Here is a 24994-nt window from a genome sequence, read left to right on the forward strand (position 1 = left end):
AATAAAGATACTGTGCTATTTACACAGAGGTAACCCACACCATTACTATTAAGATTCAGCCCTGTGATAATGCCAGCTGTAAAGGATCGGCTAGATGTAGATTAGTGATCTAAACGGCTGTAACATTTAAAAATTTTAGCAAGTTGCTTATTGCCTGGTCGAGGTGGAAGGCTGGCATCTCTACTTTTTCCTCAGTTTGGAAAAAGATACTCGTGTGTATGCAGGTGCCTGTGGGGGATGAGAGAGTTTCTATGCGAGCAAGCAAATCTTCAGAATTGAACCTGAAATGCAGCGCTGTGGGAATCATCTTGAATTGCAATAAGCTGAAGGGAGCACAGCATGTCGTGCTCCCAGTCCTGCCAGCCCGGGACAGAAATCTCCTGGTGAGAGTCACTTACCCAGGCTTTATTTCAAACACAAGGAAAAAGATAAAGACAGTTCAGCCCAGTGAAGAGACAAACCACTCACACTTCCTAGAAACTGGAAAAAAAAGGAAATAAAAAATCCTTTCTACTTCACAACGAACGGCGGTTCACCAGTTTTGTTCCAGAGGCGGTTTTGAGACCAGCACTCCAAAGGGGCAAGGGCTTAGAGCCTTGTCTGCACCTCTCAGACCCAGACCCTGCTCAGCTACGCTGGGGGCTGCTCCCTTGAACCCACCTGGGGCTTCACCCATGGGGTCCTGCTGCAGACCACGCTTCCTGTCAAGCACTGCAAAGGGCACCAGGTTTCTACACAGCAGCTAAAAGGGTCTGCACTAACTGAAGCAGCAGTTGGAGAGCACTTTGGGCAGATAAAAGGAAACAGCTGGTGGTGCCAAGGCACCAGGTAGTTTGAAATAATGCTGTCAGGAGGGAGAGGAAGGGTGCTGTGCCCATGCACAGCCCATGGCTGTGGCTGCTCTGCAGTCTGCAGCCTCCCTTAATCTCAGCTATTCGCAGCTCTTGGTGGAAGCAGAGAGGCTGCTTCTCCTAACCTCAACCCTTAAAAAAAATACCCTGTATTTCTTAAAAAAAAAAAAAAAAGCCTCAGAGCAAGTAAACAGTTAAGCCATGTGGCCTGCGGTAGGAGTAAAGAAGGAAAAAGCTGGAAAAGTGGGCAGAAAAGGGGGAGATGGGAGAAGCAACAGCTTTGCTAGCTGGCCAGGCAGTGTGTGGAGTTACCTTGGATGTGTTGTTCACCGCCTGAGATTAGTTTCCTGTTGCAAGTTGGAGTGACAGTCCTTTGCTTGTAACGCAGGAGAGGGCATTGCCACCCGTTATTCTTCCGTTCCCGTGCTGCCAGCCCAGCTACGCACACAAACATTTTATTTTGGGGGTGAGAATAAAACGTGAACACTGCTGCCAGCACAGCAACTTACATATGTAACTACGGTTATATTTGTTCTTGGGTTAAACATCTGTCAGCGGTTCTTTCTAAACCCCCTTAGTTTCAAGAGGCCTTATACATTTAACTTGGAGCAAGACTGCTACTCTCAAAAAAATTCAAAAACTGCTGTGGTAGGTGTTTCTAATTTAAGAGGGAGACAAAGAAGAACAACTAACTTTATTTGCTGGGTGTTTTAACCATGCTTCATTTTCAATTGCTCTTCTTCTCTGGATTTCACAATCTTCTCCAGATTTACACAAAATGGTGGAAGAACGCAGGGGAGTTTGATGCTGTGAGTGAAGCCCAATGGCTTCTAGAAAGCCCTGATCACCGCACAAGCGTGACTGTCAGCGCTGACATGTTTCTGTAGCTTTGCATAGTGCTTCACACGCAAAAAAGAAATGAACATAAATTCCCTGTTTCATGGGGATGTTAATCTTGAGCCTCACATCTAAGTTATGCCAAAGACTTATTTATAGGATTAAATTCTCCCATCAGCTAAACCGTGTAAACCTGGCGTAATTCTGTCATCCGAAGTACCTCCAAACCCAAGGAAATTAACACAACCAAGCAACATTAAACACAGAGTGCATACTTCTCAGCTAACGTGAGGCTCAGTTCGGCACGCGTCCTCTCACTTTTTGGCCCAGGAATTCCTCCAGAAAACCGCTCAAAATCGGTCTTAGGCCAGGAACTTTCAGTCCCTGCTCTCAAGGCTGCAAATCCATGCTTACCGCTCTGCTACTTTTCTCTCCAAATATTCCTGTAAAGGAGTTTGTTTGTTTGTTTTTTTGATTAAAAAAGTAGAATTTTTAATTAAAAAAACTCAAACCAGCAGATGTCTTTTGGACTTTTTGTAGGAAGCTGCTGTCTTTGGTGATACTGATGATCTCTTTGGTCATGTTCAGGCATCCCACTTATGAAACCGAAGCCAAAAAAGTTGTTTCGCCCTTTCATGCTTGTTACTAGTTGACATCTTTCTGCTTTGGTGGGAGCAGTATTTATCTACAAAGCTGGGTAATTAAGTGGCAGCTTTTCTTCATGCTTTGGAAATTCACCTAGTGTCATACTGTGCTTTCAGCTGATGACTACAGGAGCAAATACAAGGGGAAACAAACATTTTTTTAATTTCAACGAGCATAAAAGGATCATCACCTTTCCAAATAAGTGTGCTCCCTGCCAGGTTCAGTCCTAACCCGTAAGGGCTTTTAGAGTGAACTTACGAAGCCCCTGCATGCTATCAAGCATATGGGAGAGAACTGTGCTCATATGCCATTGCACATTATTACCATAGGACTTTATCAGGAGAGAAAGCAACCTCTCAGGCTGGGCCAAAGCCTCTTGTCATATTGCGCTGTGACTAAAACGGACTGATTATTAAGATCCTTCTATTGAGTGTGATCATTAGAGAAATATGATTAAGTATTTGATTAAGAGAAAGTCCAAGTATGACATATTTTATTGACTTGCTACCAGGCAGCAGCAAAGAGCTATTTTCCATACCTTGCATATGGACTTAAAAAATGAGAATTTTTCCTGATTAATTCTGTTGCATGAGATTATAAATTCTCCCCTGCCCTCTTCTCCACCTTTGTTTTTTTGTTTTTTTTTTTTTTTTTTTTTTTTTTTTTTTTTTTTTTTTTTTTTTTTTTTTTTTTTTTTTTTTTGGTCTGGTCATTTCAAGCATCTCTTTCTGTTCATTTACTCCAATTTTATTCTGTTTTATCTATTGTTTTATTGAGCAATTTCAATATTCTGGTTCCATATACGACTTTCCCCTTAGTCAGGAACTGCAGTCTGTAATAACAGCAATCAAGGCAGTTCATTCTGACAAATGTACGTCAGAAAAAGACTGCTGTGACTTTGAAATATTGAAAGTGACTGATAACATAATGTGTGAAGCAGAATAAATGCATACAAATGGAAGTTTTAGCTGAGCAGTCAAAGTATAAACTGAATACAGTGTCGGACCTCTGCCCTGAAAGCTCTACGTGCAGGTGGTTACAATGGCAAATTACTAAACGCACTTTGCAAAAGTGTTTTATGAATAAAATGGAAAGCACAGTTTTTCCTCAGCCACATTATCCCTTTTTCTCCTGCCTGCATTTAGTCATAAAGCAGAACGAAGTCATGTTTAAGTACAAAACCCGAGTCTGGAAAGGCACTTGGTTTTTAGAAAAGTCAACACAGGTATGATGGCTGGAATCAGGGTCCTGCTTTACTCTGGGCTAACCTAGCCTGATTGATTGGCACTAAAGCTGAACATAAAGCACATTGTGCAAACAAGAGTCCCCAACATATCCAACTGGTTTATGTCAGCAAATGCTTCTATCTGTTTTGACCTCCCCAAAAACCTGCAGAGCCAGGGAGTGCTTGTTCTGAACCAGGCCAATGCTAGGCACCAAGTCTGTGAAATATTTCACAGGGAAATTTAGATCACACTGGCACAGCCTAGTTAAGCATACCTGCTGCCCGTGCCCGGGTTTCGATGGGCTGCAACCTTGAGCTTCTTGTCACACTCACGCCAGGACAAGCTCCAGCAGCACTATTTCTCTCCAGGGCTGGGCAGAGGCTCCATAATACCTGCAGCAGCAGGACAGCTGGATGTGTGTTGCAGGTCCTTATGTGCCCACCTTCCACGACTGAGAGGTTTCAGGGCTCTGGCTCCAGGCAGTGCAGCCCAGCTGGGCTTTGTGGTAACTGAAGCACAGAAGTTTTCCAAAGCCACTTACTGTGTACACCATGCCAGACAAAAATCTTGACACAAGCATCTCTATAGCTTACTGCCTTGGTTTCCTTGCCAGTCTTCTGACAAGGAAAGACCAAGTCTTCTCTGGGATTTGGACAGAGGTAATTAAGACCTTTTGATACCTCATCCCCAGAGCCTTTTTTCCACAAGGCTACTGACATTCTACACGTTCAAAAGTAAAGGCTTCCCCACCCCACCTTCGCCTTCCAGCTAATCCAATCCTCTCTAACTTCTGCACTCAGACATACTGGTGACCCCACCGGGGACACTGTCCAATTCCTCCTCCCAGTTTCCACCTGGTTGCTCGAGGGAGCAGCCTACTCCACAGGCTTGCTCTGAGACACAGCAGAAAGCTTCTCCTCCCTGCATGGAACTGAGCAATAAGGAACGCTCCATTTATTTGACTTCTATAATCATACACAAGCACCCAGCTCCTCCCTCTCCTTGGTGCCTCCTCTCACTCCCTGCAAACAGCTTTCTTCTTCCTTGCATCTTATTTCAGCAAGGGAAGACACCTCTGCTATGATCCCTGCTACCCCTCTTCCTTGGCCCTATGTTCTGGAGACTTCCTACACATTCTTCTTCCCTATATTCAAACTTAATTGAAGTCATCAAGAAAGGCTAGCACCTTCCCTTGCTTACCGACAGTTCAAGGATGGGTGACAACAAGCAGACAGGTGTTTGGCAGGGGAAATCTCTGCAGGCGGATGCAGACCCTCTTGCAACAGTTCCATGAAGAAGAGCAAAATTCTTAGCTCAGGTATTGACAATTGCCTCCAGTTATACCATCAACTTCACTATTTACCAGAGCACATTTCGTCTTTGAAAACAAGCTTTATTTTCAGGCAAAAGCTTTTCATTTTTATCTAGAAAACATGACCAGCTGAAGACTAGCTTTACAGTCTAGCTAAAGGTTAATTACCTTTTAAGACAACAAAATGGTTTAGGAAAGACCTATTATTCTCTCCTGTTTTCCTATTTCTACTCTTTTTAACAGATGTAGGTGGACCAGTGTTTTGAGCAACTTAGGCCAAGAGTCAGAAACCTTTGGCAGGTAGTGCAGGTACAGGGTAGGCGAGCTAAAAACTTAGTTGTGGTTATTATGTTTCTGTTGTCAGGAGAGCTATGTGACTGGATCCTTCCTATTTCCAGGGAAAGCTTTGCACTCATTTTCCACCCCACTTCAAAGGCAAAGCTGCTGCCCAGCTAAGTCAGACTGAGTGGTTAAACCTGTTCAGTTCAAGACAGATGCACGTAAATGTAAGAGAAGGCAGCCAGAAAACAAAAAATGTACTACAGGAAAGTGTGCTTTAACTGTAAACCTGATCTCTTCTTCGGGAATTCATAAAAAGGCTAATTCTTGGAGGTAAGCCACTCACAGAGAAGTTTGGGGTTTTTTTTTTTCAATTTCTTTTTTTTACTGTCATCAGATTTACAACCAATCAGTTTCAAATTCTGCAGCCATGCACTTACTCACTCTATAAAACTTTAAAACACATGAACAACTCAGCTTACACGAAATGTTGCTTCCATATAGTTGGATGAGCAACACTGCTTCCACTGACTGTTCTGCATGTAGTGCTGGGTGGTACCTGGTCCTTCTATACGCCACGTCTGAGGTGCCTAAGGCTACAGAAGTGGGTAGACGGTAGTAAGAAACAGCTTGCAAAGTGGTACCTACCGGCAATGTAACACACTACACCTAAGACTGTTTTCTTTGGGGTGGCTCACAGGTAACAACGGGAAATTAATACGCATAAAGAGCTTACCTGGGTTGCCCTTCTGCAATTTTGAACACGGTGCCCCTTCTGAAAGTGGGTATTGATTAGGAAAAAAAGAAGGCATGAAGCTGTCTTTATCACGGCACCTCCTTTCATCACAGCACTGTTTGGATGCAGAGGCGCCTTCCCAGGAGGAAGCTCTGTGATTCTCGTAGCTCTATGCCACATGAATGCAAGATCTAATACCTTTCCATTACAATTTTCTTTCTCATGCTTCATCTCAGTACTGCTACTTCAGGACCCTCTAACCTATCCCATCAATTAATATTATGTTTTATTTAAAAAGCCCACTAATCCGCTCACTGCTTTTATATGTTTTCATTAATTAATTTCCATTATACGCATGTTATAAACTTCAGATCTGCTGCCGAATATTTTAAAGTACCTCAACAGTTAATATTACAGTAGCTTAACAAGTTGCTTTCTGTGGGCATCTCCATCTCTTTCAACTTCTAATCACGAATTGGCTGTGAGACCTGCAAGCACCAAATCCTTGGGAATCCAGAGAACCATTTTTTCTGCTCTCACAATGCAACATGTGGGAGCCACAGCTTCTCTGTGGTCCTGCAGGCAGCAGCCCCCAGTAGCAAGTGAGATGCAAACAGATATAATAAAGCCAGGAATCACTTCTGATGAGAGTGCAGGAATCTTCCAAACTTGCAGCTCTGCTTTAGCTAGGTAGTGAAGTAGGATGCAAAGGGAGAACATCAGATCATCCGGTCCTTGAAGGAAGCTATTAGCAATGCGCTAATACAGGCTTACAGAACACTGTGAACTTTGATCAGATGATTGTGGGCTTGGCAGAAAAAGGAAGAGAGAATAGTGGTGGGACAAAAGCTTTCTGCTAGGACTTTATATGAAGTAATGCATACCATCTTTTAAAAGTAGACTGAAGCTACATATTTTCTTATGATTCATTTGAGGTTACCGGGCTTCAGCCTGGATTCGGTGGCCCAAGAGCGAGCTGTGCAGAATGCAACCACCCTGCGGCTCTGCCCAGGGCAGGCAGCTGTCTGTCTGAGCATCACTTCCACAACGTAAGTTTCCTAAAGGCCACCTGCAGTTTATCTTTAAGGAATCGGGTCAGGGAAAAGGAAAGTGGATGTGTTTTGGGTTACTACATGCTACTCTGAAGTTAAGGCTTTTATTAACAGTGATTACATCTGAATCAATTAAGAATGGATTCTCATGTGAGATTGCTCAGAAATCTGGGATTAGTTTTGATATTTTTTTTTTCCTTCTCACTAATATAATTTCAGTTATATGAAATTGTGACATGATCTAAGGGTAGGCTCGAAGAATTAAAGTTTTGTATTTAAATTCAGGAGTTTGTTTCAAGTCCAATATTTCTCCCAATTTGAAGAGTTTTCTGATTTTCTGGAATAATAAGAAAAAATTCTTTGGGCAGGGATTTTACTAGTTTCTCTGCTATATTTTTCAGAATATTATATACACAGCTCAGAATAGTATTGAAATTCCTAGCAAATAACTGAGGCACAGCAAAGCTGAGCTCTTACTAAGGCATCCACCGTTCTGCAGATGATCACTGTATTTAATAATGAAAAATCCAATTAGATCACTCCTGTCACTCCTCAGCAGAGTTAGGATGTAATCCAAAACTCTTATCTTCCCCAGGGCTGGTAATAGATAAATCAGAGAGTGAGAGACACTCCCTTGGGTTTTCCTTAAAAAAAAAAAAAAATAGAGGAGGATCTCCTCAAAGAAAGGGGTACATAGTTCCAAGGACTCAAAAAAAGACATCAAGGTAGTGGGGAAGGAAATAATTTTCCTTGTGCTGGAGTCTTTGGACATCAGTGACCTCCAAGACACAGAATAAAAACCTAAGGAGAGAGAATTAACAGTGAAGAGACAGGAAGAATTATGATTAGAGGCAGAAACTTTCTAAATTTCAGTGTTTGCTGAGGAGGTAAAAAAAGGACAAAAGAAAATCCATACAATTTATTTCAAGCACAGTGCTAATGATTCACTAAGGGGGAGCCTGAAACACCACACTATGGCTCTCTTCTTTGCCTCCAAAGTTTTGGTCATCTGAAAGTGCAACATTTGCTGCTAGTGAGGTGTCCTGAGGCTTTTCATGAAGAAACAATTAGAAGTGTCCATTTCTCAACAACCACCCCCCGCCCGGACAAAAAGAAGTGATTGGCTTCTGTAGCAGCAACACAAATTCTTTGTGACCTTTTCCGACTTACACCTAATTCAACCTGAGGTTCCTGCAGAAGCTGTATGGTAGCTGTACCTTCCATACATTGCGCCGTTTCACACCCCACCTCTCACAGATGAACACCAGGAGGTATGCAGCTGCTGCTGCTTTTGGCACAGAGGCAGCTGTAAGCGTCTGTAAGCTTGTGCTTGGCTGGAGAGAGCGCCGTTCTGGGTAACACAGCTGATGAGCAACAGGCCAGGCTCGCACACTGTGGGCTCTGAGGGCAATCTCGCATTTTTCACCCCTATTGTCTCTGTTTCCTTTTATTTAAAAGTGAAGTCTTTGTGGCAGAATGTATATGGATGCTCTTGGGATATGAGGAATGCAAAACAACTTTGGCTTGATTTTTCAGCTGTACTGGGTGTTGACAGCTTCTAGTCACCGTAGTGAAAACTGACTGCCGGCATCTGATGAGAATGAAATGAGTGTTTCCTCTCCCTCTGCCTCTAACATGCTGTGCAGCCAGGGCTGTAGTGCAGACGAAAAGAGTCAGCCAGCAGAGGAAAGGGAACATGAGTGGGATCTGAGCACTTTGCTCCTTGATCTCCACCAAAAGCCAGCCACCAGTGCAGCGCATGAGCCATTGGTGCTGCACTGTAAGAAGCACAGACATCCTATGAAATACTCTGAAAAGAGTTTGCAATTATATTTATGCTTCCCAGCAGTCCAATGGAATTTTCACGGTTTAGGGCTGAAAAGACTTCTTAACAGGTGTCAAATTTACTGTGTCAGCACAGAGTTCCTCATGAACCAAACAGCATCTCCTCTTCAAACTCTCCTAGGAAATTTGGCAGTTCCTATTATTATAGCCCATGTCATTATCTTGAAAGAAAAATATATATAAGGAGAAAACTGACATGTTGCCTGGAGGCTACTGGTGCTAAGAAGGTTAAGTCTTGGCAAAAAAAGGGGACAGCAACTTACCTGAGCACATCAACTGGCTGCCTAATGGCATGGCCAGATGTAGTTGTTAAGATCTGCAACACGTGAATGAAGTTACCAAGATGTTACAACAGGTCCATCATCCAGATGTTACCCAGACTATTTTCATTATTATTTGTGTTACGGCTACACTCCTATTTTCAAGATGGACTTGAAGCGCCTGTTTTCAGAGAGAGCATTAGGCAAACAGTGGTCAACAGGCGCTGCATGGGACCCCAGCCGGCCACTTCGCCATCCCAGTACAGCAAAAAGTGAATTTCATTCAGCAGTCAGACCACTCACTGCTGCCCATGCCTTTGTTGTTTTGGCGTGGAAGAGATTTTCTGCATGTGAAAAGGAAAGGTCTCAAAGACCAGCTTCTTTATAGTGCTTTCAGTTGGTTAAGAATCTTTTCTGAAGGAATACTGACATTGCACTTCGAATGGTATAAATTTTCTCATCAAAAACATTTTGTTCATCCCGAAAATGTTAAATTTCCTTGAGTCTGGAAAGAATAATCCTGAATAGGGTTTCATCTTCTGTGGAGTGGCTGGAACTGATTTTTTAAAAGCCCTGGAAGTGTGCACAGAGTTTCTAAGTGACGTGCATGTTGCCATACTTTCCACTAACATTTCACTATACCAAAACTTGCATTTGCAAGAGTAATTATGATTTTAAATGGCATCAGTTCAAATATGTGGGAGCACTCACGCTTTTCTCTAAAAGGAGTAAGCATCACCTTACACTTGCAAAATTATAAACACAGTTTGAACCGATGCAAGGAAGTGTACTTCAATGGCAGCACGTTACTGTATGATACTTGCTTATTTGCATCAGTTTAAAATCAAGTATATATTGAACTTTTTGTGTTAATTTAGATGTAGCCTAATTTAAGCACTTTCACCTTCTGGTTCCTTGGTAATAGGAGGCTCATTCCGTGCTGGTAGGATGGCATCCCATGTAAATACACAGGCACTAGCTGGTGGCAGTGTTTTGAGGCCAGGAGCAGAGCAGCTGTCAGCACTGGCTCCACACCATGCTCAGGGCACTGCAGCTTGTGTGCTTCTTCAGTGTGGTGGCTACCGAATACCCAGGTGGTCATCAGCTGCAGCCCCACTTCCCAAACTCAGGCACACAGTCACCAGGACCATCACCGTGGCTTTGGTTCTGACAATGTTCTCAGTTGTTTCAGGCTTCTTTTTCACAAACTACCTGTGGCATAAAGGGGCATGCCATCACCATCAGTTAGAGAAGGAAATGTCATCAGGGAATTTAATTGCCACAAGGCCCTGGATGCATTTTGGTGGCACCTTGGCAATTCAAACTGATGGAAAGCTTAATGCCTTTCTTAAGCAGCCTAACTGATTGCTAAACTCCTGTAGGGACTGAAATACTTCATAGAGCAGGTGAGTATCATCGCAGTCCTCAAAAGCCACAGTATTTCGCATGTGCTAGCCCCCTGGAGAACAACAAGGCAGACATCGCAAACATAAGAGTGTTTCTGGAATTCACAAATGCCTAAACTTTACTGCAGTGTTTTCTTGACTGCAACTCATGCCCCACAGCACTGGAGAGAAGAGGTGGGTGTTTACACCTCTCTATCTCTTCCTGTTTCTCTGGGAATTGCCCGATGTTCAGAAAAGGTAATGAGAAGCTTTAAACTCGTGCCCGTGCTTCCTGCACTGAGACCAAAATCTCCTGTAAGCTTGCCAGACCTTTTACAGCTGCACCCTAGGGATTTTACACTGTGCAGTTTACGCGTTTATATGAAATTGCATAAAAGAGAAGCCCTGTATTTTCACATAAATATATTCGTTTTGGGAAAGATCAAGAAATGCCAATATATTTCAAACCAGTTCCTTACTGCATTAAAGAATGTGAAATATTAATGTGAACATTTGCTAATCCTATACAGTGAAATCTATTTCCTTCCCTATTTAGCATGCAGGCTGCAGCAGCTGAAGGTTGTTCAGCCTTTCCATTAGGAAGAAAAGTAAGAATGATTTGTGAAAGCCACATGTAAGTAATCATAAGGAACAGTACTGAAGGGTTTTGAGAACAAAACCTAGTAAACTACCTTGTAAGCATGCTTTCTCTTTGATGTGTTTGTTTCTTACGTGGTGTTTCACAGCTTCAAACTGTAAATTTATATTTATGGAGGTAATTAGAAGTGCAATATAATATACTTTCATTATACAGAAATAAAAATTTAAGGGGCAGCACACTCCTTTTCAGAATATATATCTCAGGCTCTCTAAATTCTCCAGTAGGTAGCACCACTTAAAGCAAATTCCAATTCCCCTGCTCAACCATTAATCTTGATAATCTAATGAGTTACTTTCTCATCAGTTTTGCATATCCATCTAGATCCTCCTGTGGCCCAGCGCCTCACAAATAATCTCTTTCTCCATCCACCTGACCCCTGATAAATACAGCAGGAAACAGAAAATGAGGAAGTCTGAGTGCCTATGATCCCTGATTCCACCAGGGGAAAAAAAATGTGACCTTGGGAATTCATTGAAGTCTCCTTATGCTATGGACTCCCTAAACGTTAAATGGACATGACATTTAATTTCCACTGAGAGATGCTGATATTTAAATCTTGCTTCAAAGATCCTCAGATAAAAAGTTATAAACATGCAAATTTTTATGCTTCTTTCTGCTTTCCTACAGCTTCAAGATATAGAAATACACTGAAATGCTGAGATTTTGTCACGAAATAAAGTTGTACTTGGAAACGTCAGGCCTGCACAGACCAATGATCCAGAAGTGGCTAAAGATTTAACTCAGCCTCTCCAGGTACCAAATACTGCAACAAAGAAGATAATCGCTTACCAGAGCCAGCTGTGACCATTTCCCCCAAGTTGCAAGAACAGTAACGTGTATATACATGATGTCAGAAGTGGTCCCTAAGGGGCGGCTTGGATACATTCACCTTGACTTGGAGAGCAGTGGCAGCAGAGATGAAGAACGCTCATCTGTGCCGGCATGAGCCATGCCATGCCATGCCACTTGCTGGTTCACCGTATTTAGTAACAGCCTATGACACTCCCCTATGTCTTCAAACTTTTGTACTCGGGCTTACCTGGGTAATTCTCTGGAGAGGATGACTCAACACCTTGACCTGCACCTGATAACTGTAACATTTCTTAGAAAGAGATTACAGGAAGAAATTCTACTTTTTTGTCTTGCATGGAGATCCTGAACATTACAGAGCCAGAGATTTTTGGCAAAGGCAGCCTTACCATGGCTGGAATACCATTCAGTACGTAAATGCCCATTATGCTAATTGTAACACATAAACCATATAGCTGTTTCACTGAAATTAAAATTTTCATTGATCCTACGAACTTTAATGTTGCAGCTATGTCAGCACAAAATTCAGCCAAATCACTCCCAACATAGAACAGATTCAAAGAATTCAAGCCTTCTTCATTCAAGCAGTATGTGCGAGCCAACAGTGGCTCCTTCGAACCTGCTTATTGATACTTACTGACTCCTTTTCCTCCCCTACCTCATTCTGTGGACTGAAGGCAAAGGCAATAGCCCGAATGAAGCATATTCATATGACATAATGTTAATTCATGTTCATTATGGCAGCCACACAAAAGAAATTCCATCACAGCAATTTCAAAATTTTATTACATGCATCTAACACAAACCATTAGAAAATGGATTGAGAGAATAGGTTCAGAATGAAGAAGGATTATGAGATTAGCCCACATCTCCTCCTAAAAGCCAGACCGCAGATAAATATTTGGTTGCTTTTGACATTTCACTCACATCCTGATTTAGAAATCAATATTAGAGTGAAGCACAAACACTGCAAAGACACAATATAATCAATTAGTTTGGTATTTCCAATCCCAGTAGAAACACAGTACCAAAGCCTCTCTACAGATATCATTTTTGTAGCCCAAGAGACTGATTAGTATTGGGATATTTTGGGCACTAAAAAGGTCTTTTCCCTGAAATGTCAAATGTTCATCCCCTTCAGTTCTCTCATCAGTGTCCAAGTTTTTTTTTTTTCCTCTTTAAGAAAAGGCTTCTTCAACAGGAACAGCTGAGTTATGCTGTCCCTCTACAACAAATGAATCAACTCTTTCTTCATTTTTCTGCTAGTGACGTTCAGCCTATCTCATTAACATTTTCCAAAAGAAACAAGAACAGCTCAAATAAAAGCAACCCAGAGTATTTTTAATACAGCTTCTAGAAAAGTGAATAAAACTTTGTCTCTGAGGAAATTAATGTCTATGTAAAAAAATGAAGTGGATTGTAAGTGGAATATTTTCCCTCAACAAAAAATTAATTTAAAAGAGGGGTCCGTACGTAGCTGAGACAGACCTTCCCTTAGGACCTGCTCCTCCGTCTGCAACCCTTACCTTTGCGAGAAAACGTCTCGGTATGGGCTGCCGTGCTGAAGTGCGATCCCATATCCTCTGTCCGCAACGGTGTTCCCGACCGTGTAAAAAGAGCAGTCTGCATCGTTGATGGCCACGTACTCCAGTACCGCTGCATCCCATACAAAGGCATAGTTCCCGTGTTTCACCTGCAGTAAACAGAGGAAGACCTTAAACCATGGACTGCCAAGCGCAAAAGAAGGTCAGTGCACCGCAAAATGTGGCAGTTTCAGCACAGTCTGTTCTTTACAGGAAGTGAAATTTGGGTTCCCAACAGCTGTCAGCACAGAAGGTGCACTGTGACTGGTACCGTGTGGTGCTCCGGTTGAGTACATCAGCAGAAATGGAATAAATATCATCTAAGAACAACACGCTGTCAGTGATACAGCACCGTGCAGGAAACCTGTTCCCTCTCCCCTTCCTGTTCCTCAAAGGCAATACCAGGCTTCCTCCATCAATGCTAAATTCCACCCGAAATCCCCCACTAAGTTTTTCCTTTGAGTGGTAAAACCAGCCATTTAGAGGGAAGTTAGGTATTCATATTAGGAGAAGCGTGGGAAGGTAGGCATGGCTATCCAGAGAGAAGACCGTCATTCAAGATGCTCTACGTTTCAGTCATGCTTCAAGTTGCTGTAGACATCATCAACATCCATTTGTCTTTTGGGTTCTCTGCATGACTGTGGGCAAGATCACGCCAACTAGATTTTTTTGGGATTATTTTTCTCAGCATGAAGAGTTTTCACATATCTTCAAAGACTTTCGTACAGTAAGATCACGTTGTTTTCAATAAAACAAACCTGAAACGACTCATTATATTGAAAAGCTTCTAACCTAACATTTCACTATCCATTCACATTTGAAACAAATGTAGATTTTTCTCTTCATTTAAATGTACAGCATGTATACAAAATGTTAGCATTTCTTCAGAAGCAAGCTTATCAAAGTAGGCAATGTCAGTACGTCACTTAGATTAGGCCTTGACAATGTAGATGAGGTTTTTAAAGACTGTTGACATATAAAAGTTACTGAAGTAAGCCACACCGGCTGCTTGCTCACAAGATGTAGTGCACAAGGAGTGATTGCATCTGGGACACATGCCTTTTCACGCAGGATCGGTCTGAATTAGATGCCACAGGCCTGGAAGGACAGTATTTCCTATTTCCATTTGTAGGTGTGGTATAGGGAGGATTGTGCAGATTTTGGAGCAGAAAGGGAGCAATATTATCTCTGGACCCCACACGATTGACAGGACAAATAACATTGTTTTCAAACTACACACAATGCAGGATTGGGTCAATGTTACTCTTCAGGCTCTGAAAATGGTCAGTAATAGGGGTTTTTTTTTTGTTTCTCAGTGGAGGTTTAGGTCTATCTGAACAGCCGCAGAATAAGGGGTAGAAATGATCTCACTATTAACAAACAATACAGCTTGTATGCTTGTCTTCTAGGCATTGCAACTCACAGAGCTCTTCCTAGCTTGGGTTATTCTGATCTCCCTACAGGCAGCAGTCGGATAAGAAATAGATAGCCTGACTGAGAAAAACGCCCTTCTTAGGAGCATTTAAAAGGACAATGACGCAGCCTGAAAGAGTATCATGATGTGCAGACAGCAGGAGAGGGAAACAGGAGACAAAAGCAGAAGATCAGAAGGAGGGAAATGAATCCTGAAAAGGATCACATGGACTTTGCAAACAAAGGAATTAAGGAAAAATGGGGTTCAAAAGATGAGTGATTTTACATGTGGGGAGATAACCTGTGAGGTGATGGCAAGAGTAGAGGGCTATGTTTCGACACTCGCTTCTGTCCTAACCACCCTTCTAACGGCCAGTGTACTGAATCCACCTAAGCGCTTGTAAAGGGACTGATCAGCTGTGCAGCTGGTCAGGAAAAATTCTCTTGATTTGGCTGTAAAACAACTCACAATGAGAATATATGAGTGCTAAAACCGCTTACTGTCAACAATATCCGTGATGAAGCGGTATAAATAAGATCTTCAGAGCAGACCTGATACTATCAGATTTCGGGTTCCCACAAAGATACTACATTTTGTAGATAAGATCACAGTGAGCCTCAGTTAAAGCGCATGGGCCAGGCAAGAGATTGAAGAGCCAGAAGGGATCATCCCAGCCATCCACCTTCAACGTGATTGCTCCATGCAATAAAATACAGCCTTTTAAACATTTTTGCCCTATCCATTCACACATCTAGGGAATTCAAATCCATGGAGTAAACCGAAGTTGCAGTTGTCACACTTGCAATCGCTCTCTTTATGGAACTGCTCCTCAGTCTAACAGTTTTCATTGTTATTCAATGTATTTTTTTTACTACTTTAAAAAAAAAAACCAAAACCCAAACCTAACTTTCTTATGTCATTTCTAGTTATTTTTCCTTTTGCATATCCTCACTTTGGGGCTGACACCTTTCAATTCTTGATGAATCTTTCTGTTACTTAGCTGAGCTGGATATAGCTTTCTTTAATCTTTCCTCACAAATCTATCAGTTCAGTCCTCCCATTATTAGTGACACTACTTTTGAACTGTCTCCAATTTTTAATTTTTATGTATGAGAAAACTAACTGTCTCACCAAGAGAGAATCAGTTATCTGGCAGCTCAGGAGGCCTATGATTCCCTTTTTAGCATACCCTTCTTCTGAGATGCATAGCCTAAACCGTCTGCCCATGGATCTTTCACACAGCTTAAGACTGGTTTTAGCCTAAAGATCTAAGAATGAAATTTTGCTAGTCTATAGCGTATCTGGAATGCTGCTGCTATTTTACAGATTTGCACTTAAAAATAAGGGGTAGCTACACTATGAGAAGGGAAGACGATGCTCCGTGTGAAAGGAGCAGGAGCTATACTATGAGAAGGGAGGATGATGCTCTGTGTGAAAGGAGAAGGGAATGTCAGAACAAAATGTCAGTTAAAAACCTTTATCCTTCTCTCTCTCCCTTTTTCTGTGAGAAGCACATATTTTGTAGCTTTTCAATAGCTATGCTGATGACTTCCAATCTGGGCCTCTGAATGAACAGTATAATTTCCAGCTCTGCATTATGAGAAAAAGTTAAGGAGCTTACAGTCAATTAGCAAAATCTCCTTGGAAAAAGAAATAGTTCTTTGTCAATATATAAATATGTATAACTCACTACTCAAAGAAGATCTGCACCCCCAATCCTGTATTTCCACATCATTATATTGGGACTTTATGTGGCGATAATAACGTTTCAGGATGGTGGCAAATCTGACTGCTGTCAACACATGAGCTCACAGCGCAGGACTGCCAGGGAAGCATTTGTAGAAGGGCAGAGTGTTATCACCCAGCAGCAACCCCAGCCCACTAGGACATGGAGAACTGACACTTCGGTCTCCTTCCCCATGGCATCCTGCCTGACGGTACGGCTAAAAAGATTCAGTATCTGATGACTATCGCCACAGGAAGAAAAAAATTACAAGAAAATTTGAACTTGTTATTCATCCATCAGGGTATTTTGAACTCCGGTGCTACACTGGTCGTTAAGTCAAACTGGGAGATATGGTGGACAGAAATGTTTGACTTGATTTCAGGGTTTTCTGAGCAATTCCAAAGGAGTTACTGTAAAAAGAGTAGTTAAACAGAACAGGGGCCATCAGCACGTGGATGGTAAAACTATTTCTATAATGCTGTTATATTTCTGTTTTCCATCACTGCACATTTACAAGATTTTTATTTGCTGAAGTTATGCCTGTAGGTATTAGTTACAATTTATCTTAGACGAATCCACCAAAAACCAGTTGAGCTATATGAGGAAAGCATTTAAAGCCATTACACTCTTGCAAATGCACGTGTTTTATGCCAACACAGATGCAGATAGTATCTCTTCTTACAGCTAACCTGTTCATGCAGAGTAGGCTGAAAAATCTATTTGTGTACAACTCCAGCATTCTAAAAACACATTTCTAGGTCTAGAAAATTAGAAATTTCAGAAAAAAAAATCATGTAAACAACCACCAGCTACTGAATTTTTCATACCTGAATTCTCGGACAATTATCTTTTCTTTATCTTTTCTGTATTTTAAATTCCTCTTTAAAAGAAATACAAAGAATCCTCATGAAATAAAAAATGGACACAACAGGCTGAAGGTTAAACAGAACTGGCAGATATTTTTCCTGCAGACCTCTTTCAAGTATTTCATCATACGTAAAATGTGTTACCTGTTAAAAAAACAATGCTAATTTTAAGGACAGGGAAATCTTATGTTTCAACTGATTAAAATTATATTAATTTTTTGGAGGAAAATCTGAAAATTATTAGATAATGCTGGTGAAGCACATTTTCTGAGTACCCTGCGCCCACACCTCAGTGGCACAGTCGTAATGGTTTTTTCTACTCACTTCCATCTTACCCTACAACTGCTGCACACTTTTCCCTGCCTGTGAAGTTGTCAGTTGTATTTTAGCCAAGAATACAGGAACAGTTAATCACCTGCTCCACACAGCGCTTTGAGAGTCTTGTTCTCCAGCGTGGAGCATTCCACTGCACTGTCTACACAGGAGAAAAACACCATCCAGTGCCGCTCTCCCTACGCCCATCAGTGTGGGCCTGAGACTTTGACATATATAAATACAGAAATTAAATTCTTTTACATGATCTTTGCATATTCAGCAAGCGCGCAGCAGCTGCAGCCTGCGGAGGACTGTACTTCATCCTACAAAACAACCTCACTAAGGCTGCTATTACATAAGCAATGAAGAAGAGAGAACAAAATTGAACGAACGTTTGCAAACATACGAATGAGAGCTAGTGTACATAACGTGGACTTTGTAATCTGAAATGGGAAAAGGGAAAGATAAAATTTGTGGTGGAAGCTTAAATCAAGATTTTCGTGTTGTCAGATGTTGCCAGACAGCTTGATGTCTGGCATTCACAACAGAGGTTTTTGTCAGCAGAAGGGAATGGAAACACATTGATCTCCATAACCTCTTGCAAGAGGCCAGTGAAGTTGCTGCTTACTGAACTTCGGTGAAGCGTAAGTCAGATCTTCTGCCTTCAGACAAATTCTCATTTGCTAATTTGTTTTCCTCTGGGGACAAAGGTTTCAAGTCTTGGTTGTGTTCACAGAGGGCAAACTCAGGCTAACTTCTGTCTGTGTGAAATATAATCTCACATTTCAGGTTTATTGAATAAACCCCACTAATTTACAATTCTCTCAAAATTAAACTTTCTGTAGTTCTAAAGTACAATTTTGGAGCTTCTTGCCCCACACTCCCTGGCAGGCCAGCACGTGTGGCTTATCTGCATAACTTGAGAAATGCAGTCATGCAGTCGTGGAGGCAGAATACAATCCTGACCAACAGCTCTGTGGTGCATGATGAGAGCTGGATTCCCATGTTGGTGTTAGAGCACAGAATAAAAGTTCCTGTATACATAAAACTCTAATCAGTCACCAAGGCAAGCAGCTAATTAACACCCCAGAAAAAAAAAAACAAACAAACCAAACAAAACCCACCACCCTTTCGGATGTCACTTTGCAGGTCTGTTGAAAGCTATTTAAATTCAAGGGGTACTATTAAACATTGATACTTATTCTTTGCACTTATTCAAACAGAAAAGTGAGGAATCATTTCTAAAAGCGTTATTGAGCTAGTGCCCAGGAGTGAACAGCAGCAGGAAATGAAACACTGGGGAGCTTGGAGGAAGAAAGAAGAGGTTAGAAATCCCAGACTCATCTCCTCTTCAATATGAAGTTTATCTTTCATTACATTCTCATATCAGTTTCCAATGGCATGTTTAGTTGCTCCAGATAAAAATTCATCAGGAAAAGCATTAATTCCTCATGTGCAGCCTGCCACCAACTTCTTGAGAAAAGCCTCATGATCACACATTCGTTTGTTACACTGGGCAAACCCCGACTAATTAATCTAGAATTAGAACAATTACTCAGGTATGAAAGCTCTGTAATGAGAGGGTGCCTTTGCGTTAGAATTTTTCTAGTGCTCAGAGCATTCACATTTTGCCATTGTAATTAAACACATCTTGTAAGTTACAGGAAAGAAAATAAGAAGCAGAACAAAAGAGAGCGGAGGTACAATTTCTGAGGGTGGTTCTCCAGGTAATCACAGCAAAGCACTAAAAAGGCAGCACAGGTTTATTACAGCTAACATTAGTTTCAGATGGAAGAGAAACAGGAGGAAAGCACAACAGAAAGAAAAAACCTCAGCAGAGCAGACCTTTGAAAGGTAAGTAACTGGTTTTTTTTAATGCCAGCTTCTCATTTATTTTATGACAACTAAGTAATCATCATAATGAGAGACTATTTTAAGCTTTTTAACACCAGTGAAGGCCAAATGATATGAAAACACTTCAGGTTCCTCAAAAACTTAGGTCTGCTGTAGCCAAGTAGCGGTCTCAATAATGAGGCAAATTTAAACCACTAAAGTGACTTCCCTTCTGATATATTTGTATTTTTGTGGCAGCTAATTCCTAATAAAAGATCATTTCAATGAGAAAACGTACACAGATCAATCCTCTTAATTTAGGTGAACAAGTAAAATTCTGTGGATTGAAGTACCATGAAGAGGATAAACACAGGTGAATTTAGAGAAGCAGCATCCCACTTTAAATTAAATCAATCCAGCACAACACTAACTGAAGTGCTCTTGTCCTCATTCTTTAGACTAGAAGCAGTCAATTTAGCCACAGTTCCTGGGCAGAATTCCTTATGCAAAGAAATAGTGATTGAATGCCAACTGCAAGGATAGAAAAATCATCAAAAGTCAAAAAAGTATTCATCAAAACCATTTATCATCTGGCAAAGAACTTTAACCACAAGAAAATTCATGGCAAGACTACCAACGTTAATAAAAAATTCTCCAGTAAAAGCTCATTTGAAACAACACAGCTTCATTTTAGAAACTTATTTTGAAGGAAATGACTTAACTTTCAGTTTTTTATAATTCTCTGTACAAGAGCTCTGACCACTTTCATAGTGGTAATAGGAGTCAGCATGTCCCAGCATTCACACAGAAGAAATTAACTATCTTCTTTTGAACCATTTTGTCTTCCTCTCTTTGATAAGCATCTCCCACCCACGTTCAGATAGAGCCAGCTTGGCACTGCAGATCTTGACACAGTACTTTGAAGATCCAAAAGACCTGCTTCCCATCCCCGCTTTTTCACCCCCTCTGAAATTACACTGAGCAATAATCCAGCAGTTTTCCCCTCATTTTGTTACTCTGCAGGAGACTAGAAGCACTAACTGCTGGCAACCTGCAATGCACCCCACAAGCTTGATGTGGGGAATGAAGGAACCAGTTCAGATCATAAAGCTCGGGGCTTCCACATAGACTTTGGGAGTCTTGAAAGCTAATCCTTCCTCTGGGAAACCTGCATGAAACCATCATTCTAGCAGTGAATCTTCCCCTTAAGTACAGCAGTTCATGGGGCTGAAGAAAGAAGCAGACAGAGAGTTGAACCAACCCCTTAAGGTTTCTACCTTTCAGCAATACCTGGCATCACCTTTCTCTGTGAGTTCAATAAGGGCTGCCACGGGGCGTCTCTAATTGTGTATTTCTTTTGGACTGTAAGCGCAGGCTGCTGCACAGAGTGGTGCCACAGGTGGTTTAGAGCAAAGCACTCTGGAAAAGCTCCACAGAGGAATTTCTGCCCTATGGTATTTCCAGCTAAAGGGACCATTCTAAGCCTGATTGGGTCTTCTGCAAGCTAGTCAGTCCCTTCTGACCACGTGGCCCAGATGGTGGATGTTGCACAAATAAATGTTCCTGTATCCCCAGGTCAGTGCATTGTTAAGAGCAGTTACTCCTCTGATGTGCGGGTTCCTAATGCCACCACACTGCCCCTTGTCACCAGCTTGTCAGGTTTTTGGAGACCCTGCTCCTGAATGCGTTTTAGTTCTCACAAGAAGGTACTTCAAACCCACAGGAAAGGAAAACATTACAGATCTAAGCTAAGACAGTTTTCTTTTTCTTTTGCAGTTTAGGACCCCTGGAAAACGTTAGGCACTGTGGAAGGAGAGAGACAAGTGCAGTGACAATTTTTACTCAGTTCAGACTGCCTGCTTGCTGTCACCATGCAGAAAACTGAGAAGATGACACAATTTAACAAGACATCACGTATTGTCCCCGTAATCTTAAAAAGTTAGCTTTTCTCTGCTGCTGCCCACCCTGCTGCTAGGGAAAGCAGGGTGCCAGAGTGAAAAATACAGACAGCACATCTCCCGCAATGCAAAACACGCACTATCTTGTGGTCACCAACCAGGAAGTCGAATCCCTCATGTAGAACGGTTAGTATGAAGAACACAGCTACAGGCATTTAAAACACGCAACTAAGCGTCCGCCAGGCAGAGCAAGTCCAGGTAAAGAAGCAGGCATGCAGGCTTCTTATGTATGAAGGTAAATAAAGGTGTAAACAGTGTCCAGAAGGAGTTTCAAGTTCAGACAGCACCCAAACCAGTGTAACTTACAGGTTTGGTCACTTTTCGCATCTGACTAAGGATTCTGTAAGTTTATTGCGAGTCTAATTTCAGGTGATAGCTGGGCTTTCACATCCTTACTGCATGGAATACTTACAGCCTTTGTCTTAAAGCATACACAATTTAGTTCATCTCTGGCTACAGCCTGTGCAGGCATTTCCACTTAGCCAAGGCTAGGACATTCATTTTGCACACCTTTGTAAATAACGAAGTGCAAGTCGGACTCCCATTATACTTGTTCCTAGTTCATCCTGACCTGCCCACGCAATAGCTCAGATGCCAGAAATGGGTTACAGTTGACCGGACTAGGAAACAGCAGCCAAACATCAACTGCGGTAAGTCTAGGCTGCACAAGAAGTAGGGAGGGACACAGCTTGGACGGTGGACCCTAGATCACCCAAGGGATATTACACACCATATGACGTCATGCTCAGCATATAAAGCTGGGGGAAGATAGAAGGGGGCGGTGTTTGGAGTGATGGCGTTTGTCTTCCCACGTAATTGTTATGGATGATGGAGCCCTGCTGTCCTGGGGATGGCTGAACACCTGCCTGCCAGTGGGAAGCGGTGAATGAATTGTTTTGTTTTGCTTTGCTTGTGCATGCAGCTTTTGCTTTACCTATTCAACTGTCTTTACCTCAACCCACAGGTTCTCTCATTTTTACTCTTCCAATTCTCTCCTCCATCCCACTGGGGCAGAGTGAGCTCTGCGGGTCTTGGTTGCCAGCCCGGGTTAAACCATAACAGTATTACAAGGAAATCCCATCCTTAGATCAGAGCGATAAAACAACCAAAGCTTCCACTCTTTGATTGATGTTCTGACCAGAACCCCTCGGCACTTACAGACTTGTGCAGTACAGGTGCTCATCTAGTGTTTTTTTCATTACAGATGCATTGTATTTTCCACCCATCTTGACACAGTCCCTGGTATTTATATCCCTTCCTCTGTTATATTCAGCAGGGAATAGGGTCTGTTTTATTTGATTAACTAGTCATTCTGCAAACAGCCGTAGACACCAATCAGCCCCTGGGAAAGCTTTAGAACCGGGAATGGTAAACAACCTTCTTCTGCCATTGCAATCCCAGCAAGGGAGTTGTGCAGTCTACCTAGACCAGGTATTTTATGCAGACTGATAGGAGAATGAAATGTGATTACAGCCTGGCTAAAATGCTTCTTAAAAAACAGCATATGGCACTTTAATCCTCTCCTCCCATGGCTTGCCTATTAAAAAGAAACTGATTTATTGTAGTCACATTTTCAAACCGGGCAACTCTGCCACCTAATTCAAAGACAAAGAGACATAAACTGCTTGCTGCCAATTTAACTAAAGAGAATAAAATGGTGGGAAAACCTCAACTATCATTACTCTTCAGCCTAAGGAAATATTTTGCTTATTTAACAGAAGAAATTAAGCTTTATTTTCAGTTGGCACACTTTAAGAAAGCCAGCTAATCCAGCTGGTATACCTTCTTCAATGCTGTGCTGTTACTTCTAAATTTTTAACTTGATGGCCGGAGAGTTTACTCCATCTACTTTTCTTTTCAGTGCTTTTCAGGTCAGAAAAAGGCAGTACTTCGTAATATCTGGTGTAGAAAAAACACATTATTTTGTTTGGCTTTCTAGGGATTTTGTTGCATATGAAAGGTGCCAGGCTAATGCCAAAGAATGAAAGGTTTTTTATCATTTTTGTTTGTCAGTACCTATGCAAGTACACCACTGACATATGCCAGTCTTGCAGGTTTGAGTAACAGGAGAGAGAGAAAACTTTTTTTCTACATCCATTGATCCTCTACTCAGCTGAGACTGCCATGTTGGTGACTATAATCATGCAAAACCCGAAGGAGCTGAAAAAACACTTTAGTTCATGTTTAGAAAAGCTCCTCTGCACACCCGCAAAGGAGCTCAGAGAGCTCAATGTCAGGAGGGAAACCCCAAATAATGCCCTGCTGAGCTACCCCGTGGTCCATTCCAGGAGCCGTTCACAGCTCACATGCATAGCCACCATGCACATGCCACACAGACTCCCAGTTTAGTCCCAAACACTCCTCTCCTGGATTTCAGAGCCCTGCACAGATGTTAGGAAGAAAGCTGTGTGAAACTTCCGGCTGAACGGGATTTGAAACCCCCTGAAATACTTAGCAGGAATTAAAGAGGCATGTTTTCATTTCACGTCACTCCAGAGGAGGCAAATGAATAAGGCTAGAGAGCAAAGCAACTGCAGGAGCCGTCGATCATGTCCTGACACAAGACCTTAGTGCAGCCTCGCAGTCTCCACGCCGGAGACTTTCTGCTTACTACAACTGTCCTTTAAAGAAACAACCCCCTCCATCCCAATCTCAAGATTTTGTTGGCATGAGTATAGTTTAAGCCCAGAACAGTTAATCCTATGTTCTGGCACTGCTGAGTAGGACACCAATTATTTTTGATAACAACTATCCAGCTGGAACCACCAGTTCTGGTGCTTCAAACCGGTCCTCTTCCTCCTCGATTTGTTTGGGCTCAATACAAAATGCAGCTTTACTAGAATATTTCCCACTATGTATAATCAAATGACTAAGGACAGCATCAAAAAGCAGTAAGCAACAGCAGTCTTCTCAGTCTCCAGTACCCCAGACCCAGTTTTAAGATCAGATGTTCGAGATCTCTCTGGCTCTACAACCTCTACTTACTTTTAAATGCACACAGGTATTTGGGAGCACAGACCTGGACTCTGTAAACATAAACACCATTTTGGGAATGCATGGGTAAGATTTTGGGTTCCTCTTTAATATCTGAAAAGGGAGCCTTTTTTTTGTACTTAATTTCTTTAGATGTTATCTTAAACCACACTGGACTTTCTCTTCCCTCCTGTTTTGAGACTAGTAGGACTTTAAGAGCAATCTTCTGTTTTAATTGAAGTTTCTGATACTTAGATGTTACATATGTTAGAGATTAGAAAGGTTGATTTTCCTAAATATTTTGCCAACACTTTTAGTCTACACTTTAACTTTCCTACACCATCCTTACTACTTCACTAGCATTTCAATGCCGACCAATACACTTACTAATGTATTGTTTATTTAAGGATGATAGTTTGAAAATTTG

At 41.8% G+C, this 24994-nt stretch overlaps 1 protein-coding gene across 1 annotated transcript in view; it reads right to left on the minus strand.

Annotated features, from left to right (window-relative positions):
* The window catches only part of LOC104490995 (glutamate receptor ionotropic, delta-2), a gene marked incomplete at its 5' end in the record, with an annotated part of 102316 nt that overhangs the window by 55240 nt on the left and 22082 nt on the right, over positions 1-24994 (minus strand). The window contains one exon of the mRNA XM_010133352.1: positions 13426-13592. Coding sequence (XP_010131654.1) covers positions 13426-13592 — 167 coding nt within the window. The remainder of the gene's footprint in view (positions 1-13425; positions 13593-24994) is intronic.

Source organism: Buceros rhinoceros, unplaced genomic scaffold (genome assembly GCF_000710305.1).
Source record: "Buceros rhinoceros silvestris isolate BGI_N320 unplaced genomic scaffold, ASM71030v1 scaffold14670, whole genome shotgun sequence".
Lineage (NCBI taxonomy): Eukaryota > Metazoa > Chordata > Aves > Bucerotiformes > Bucerotidae > Buceros > Buceros rhinoceros.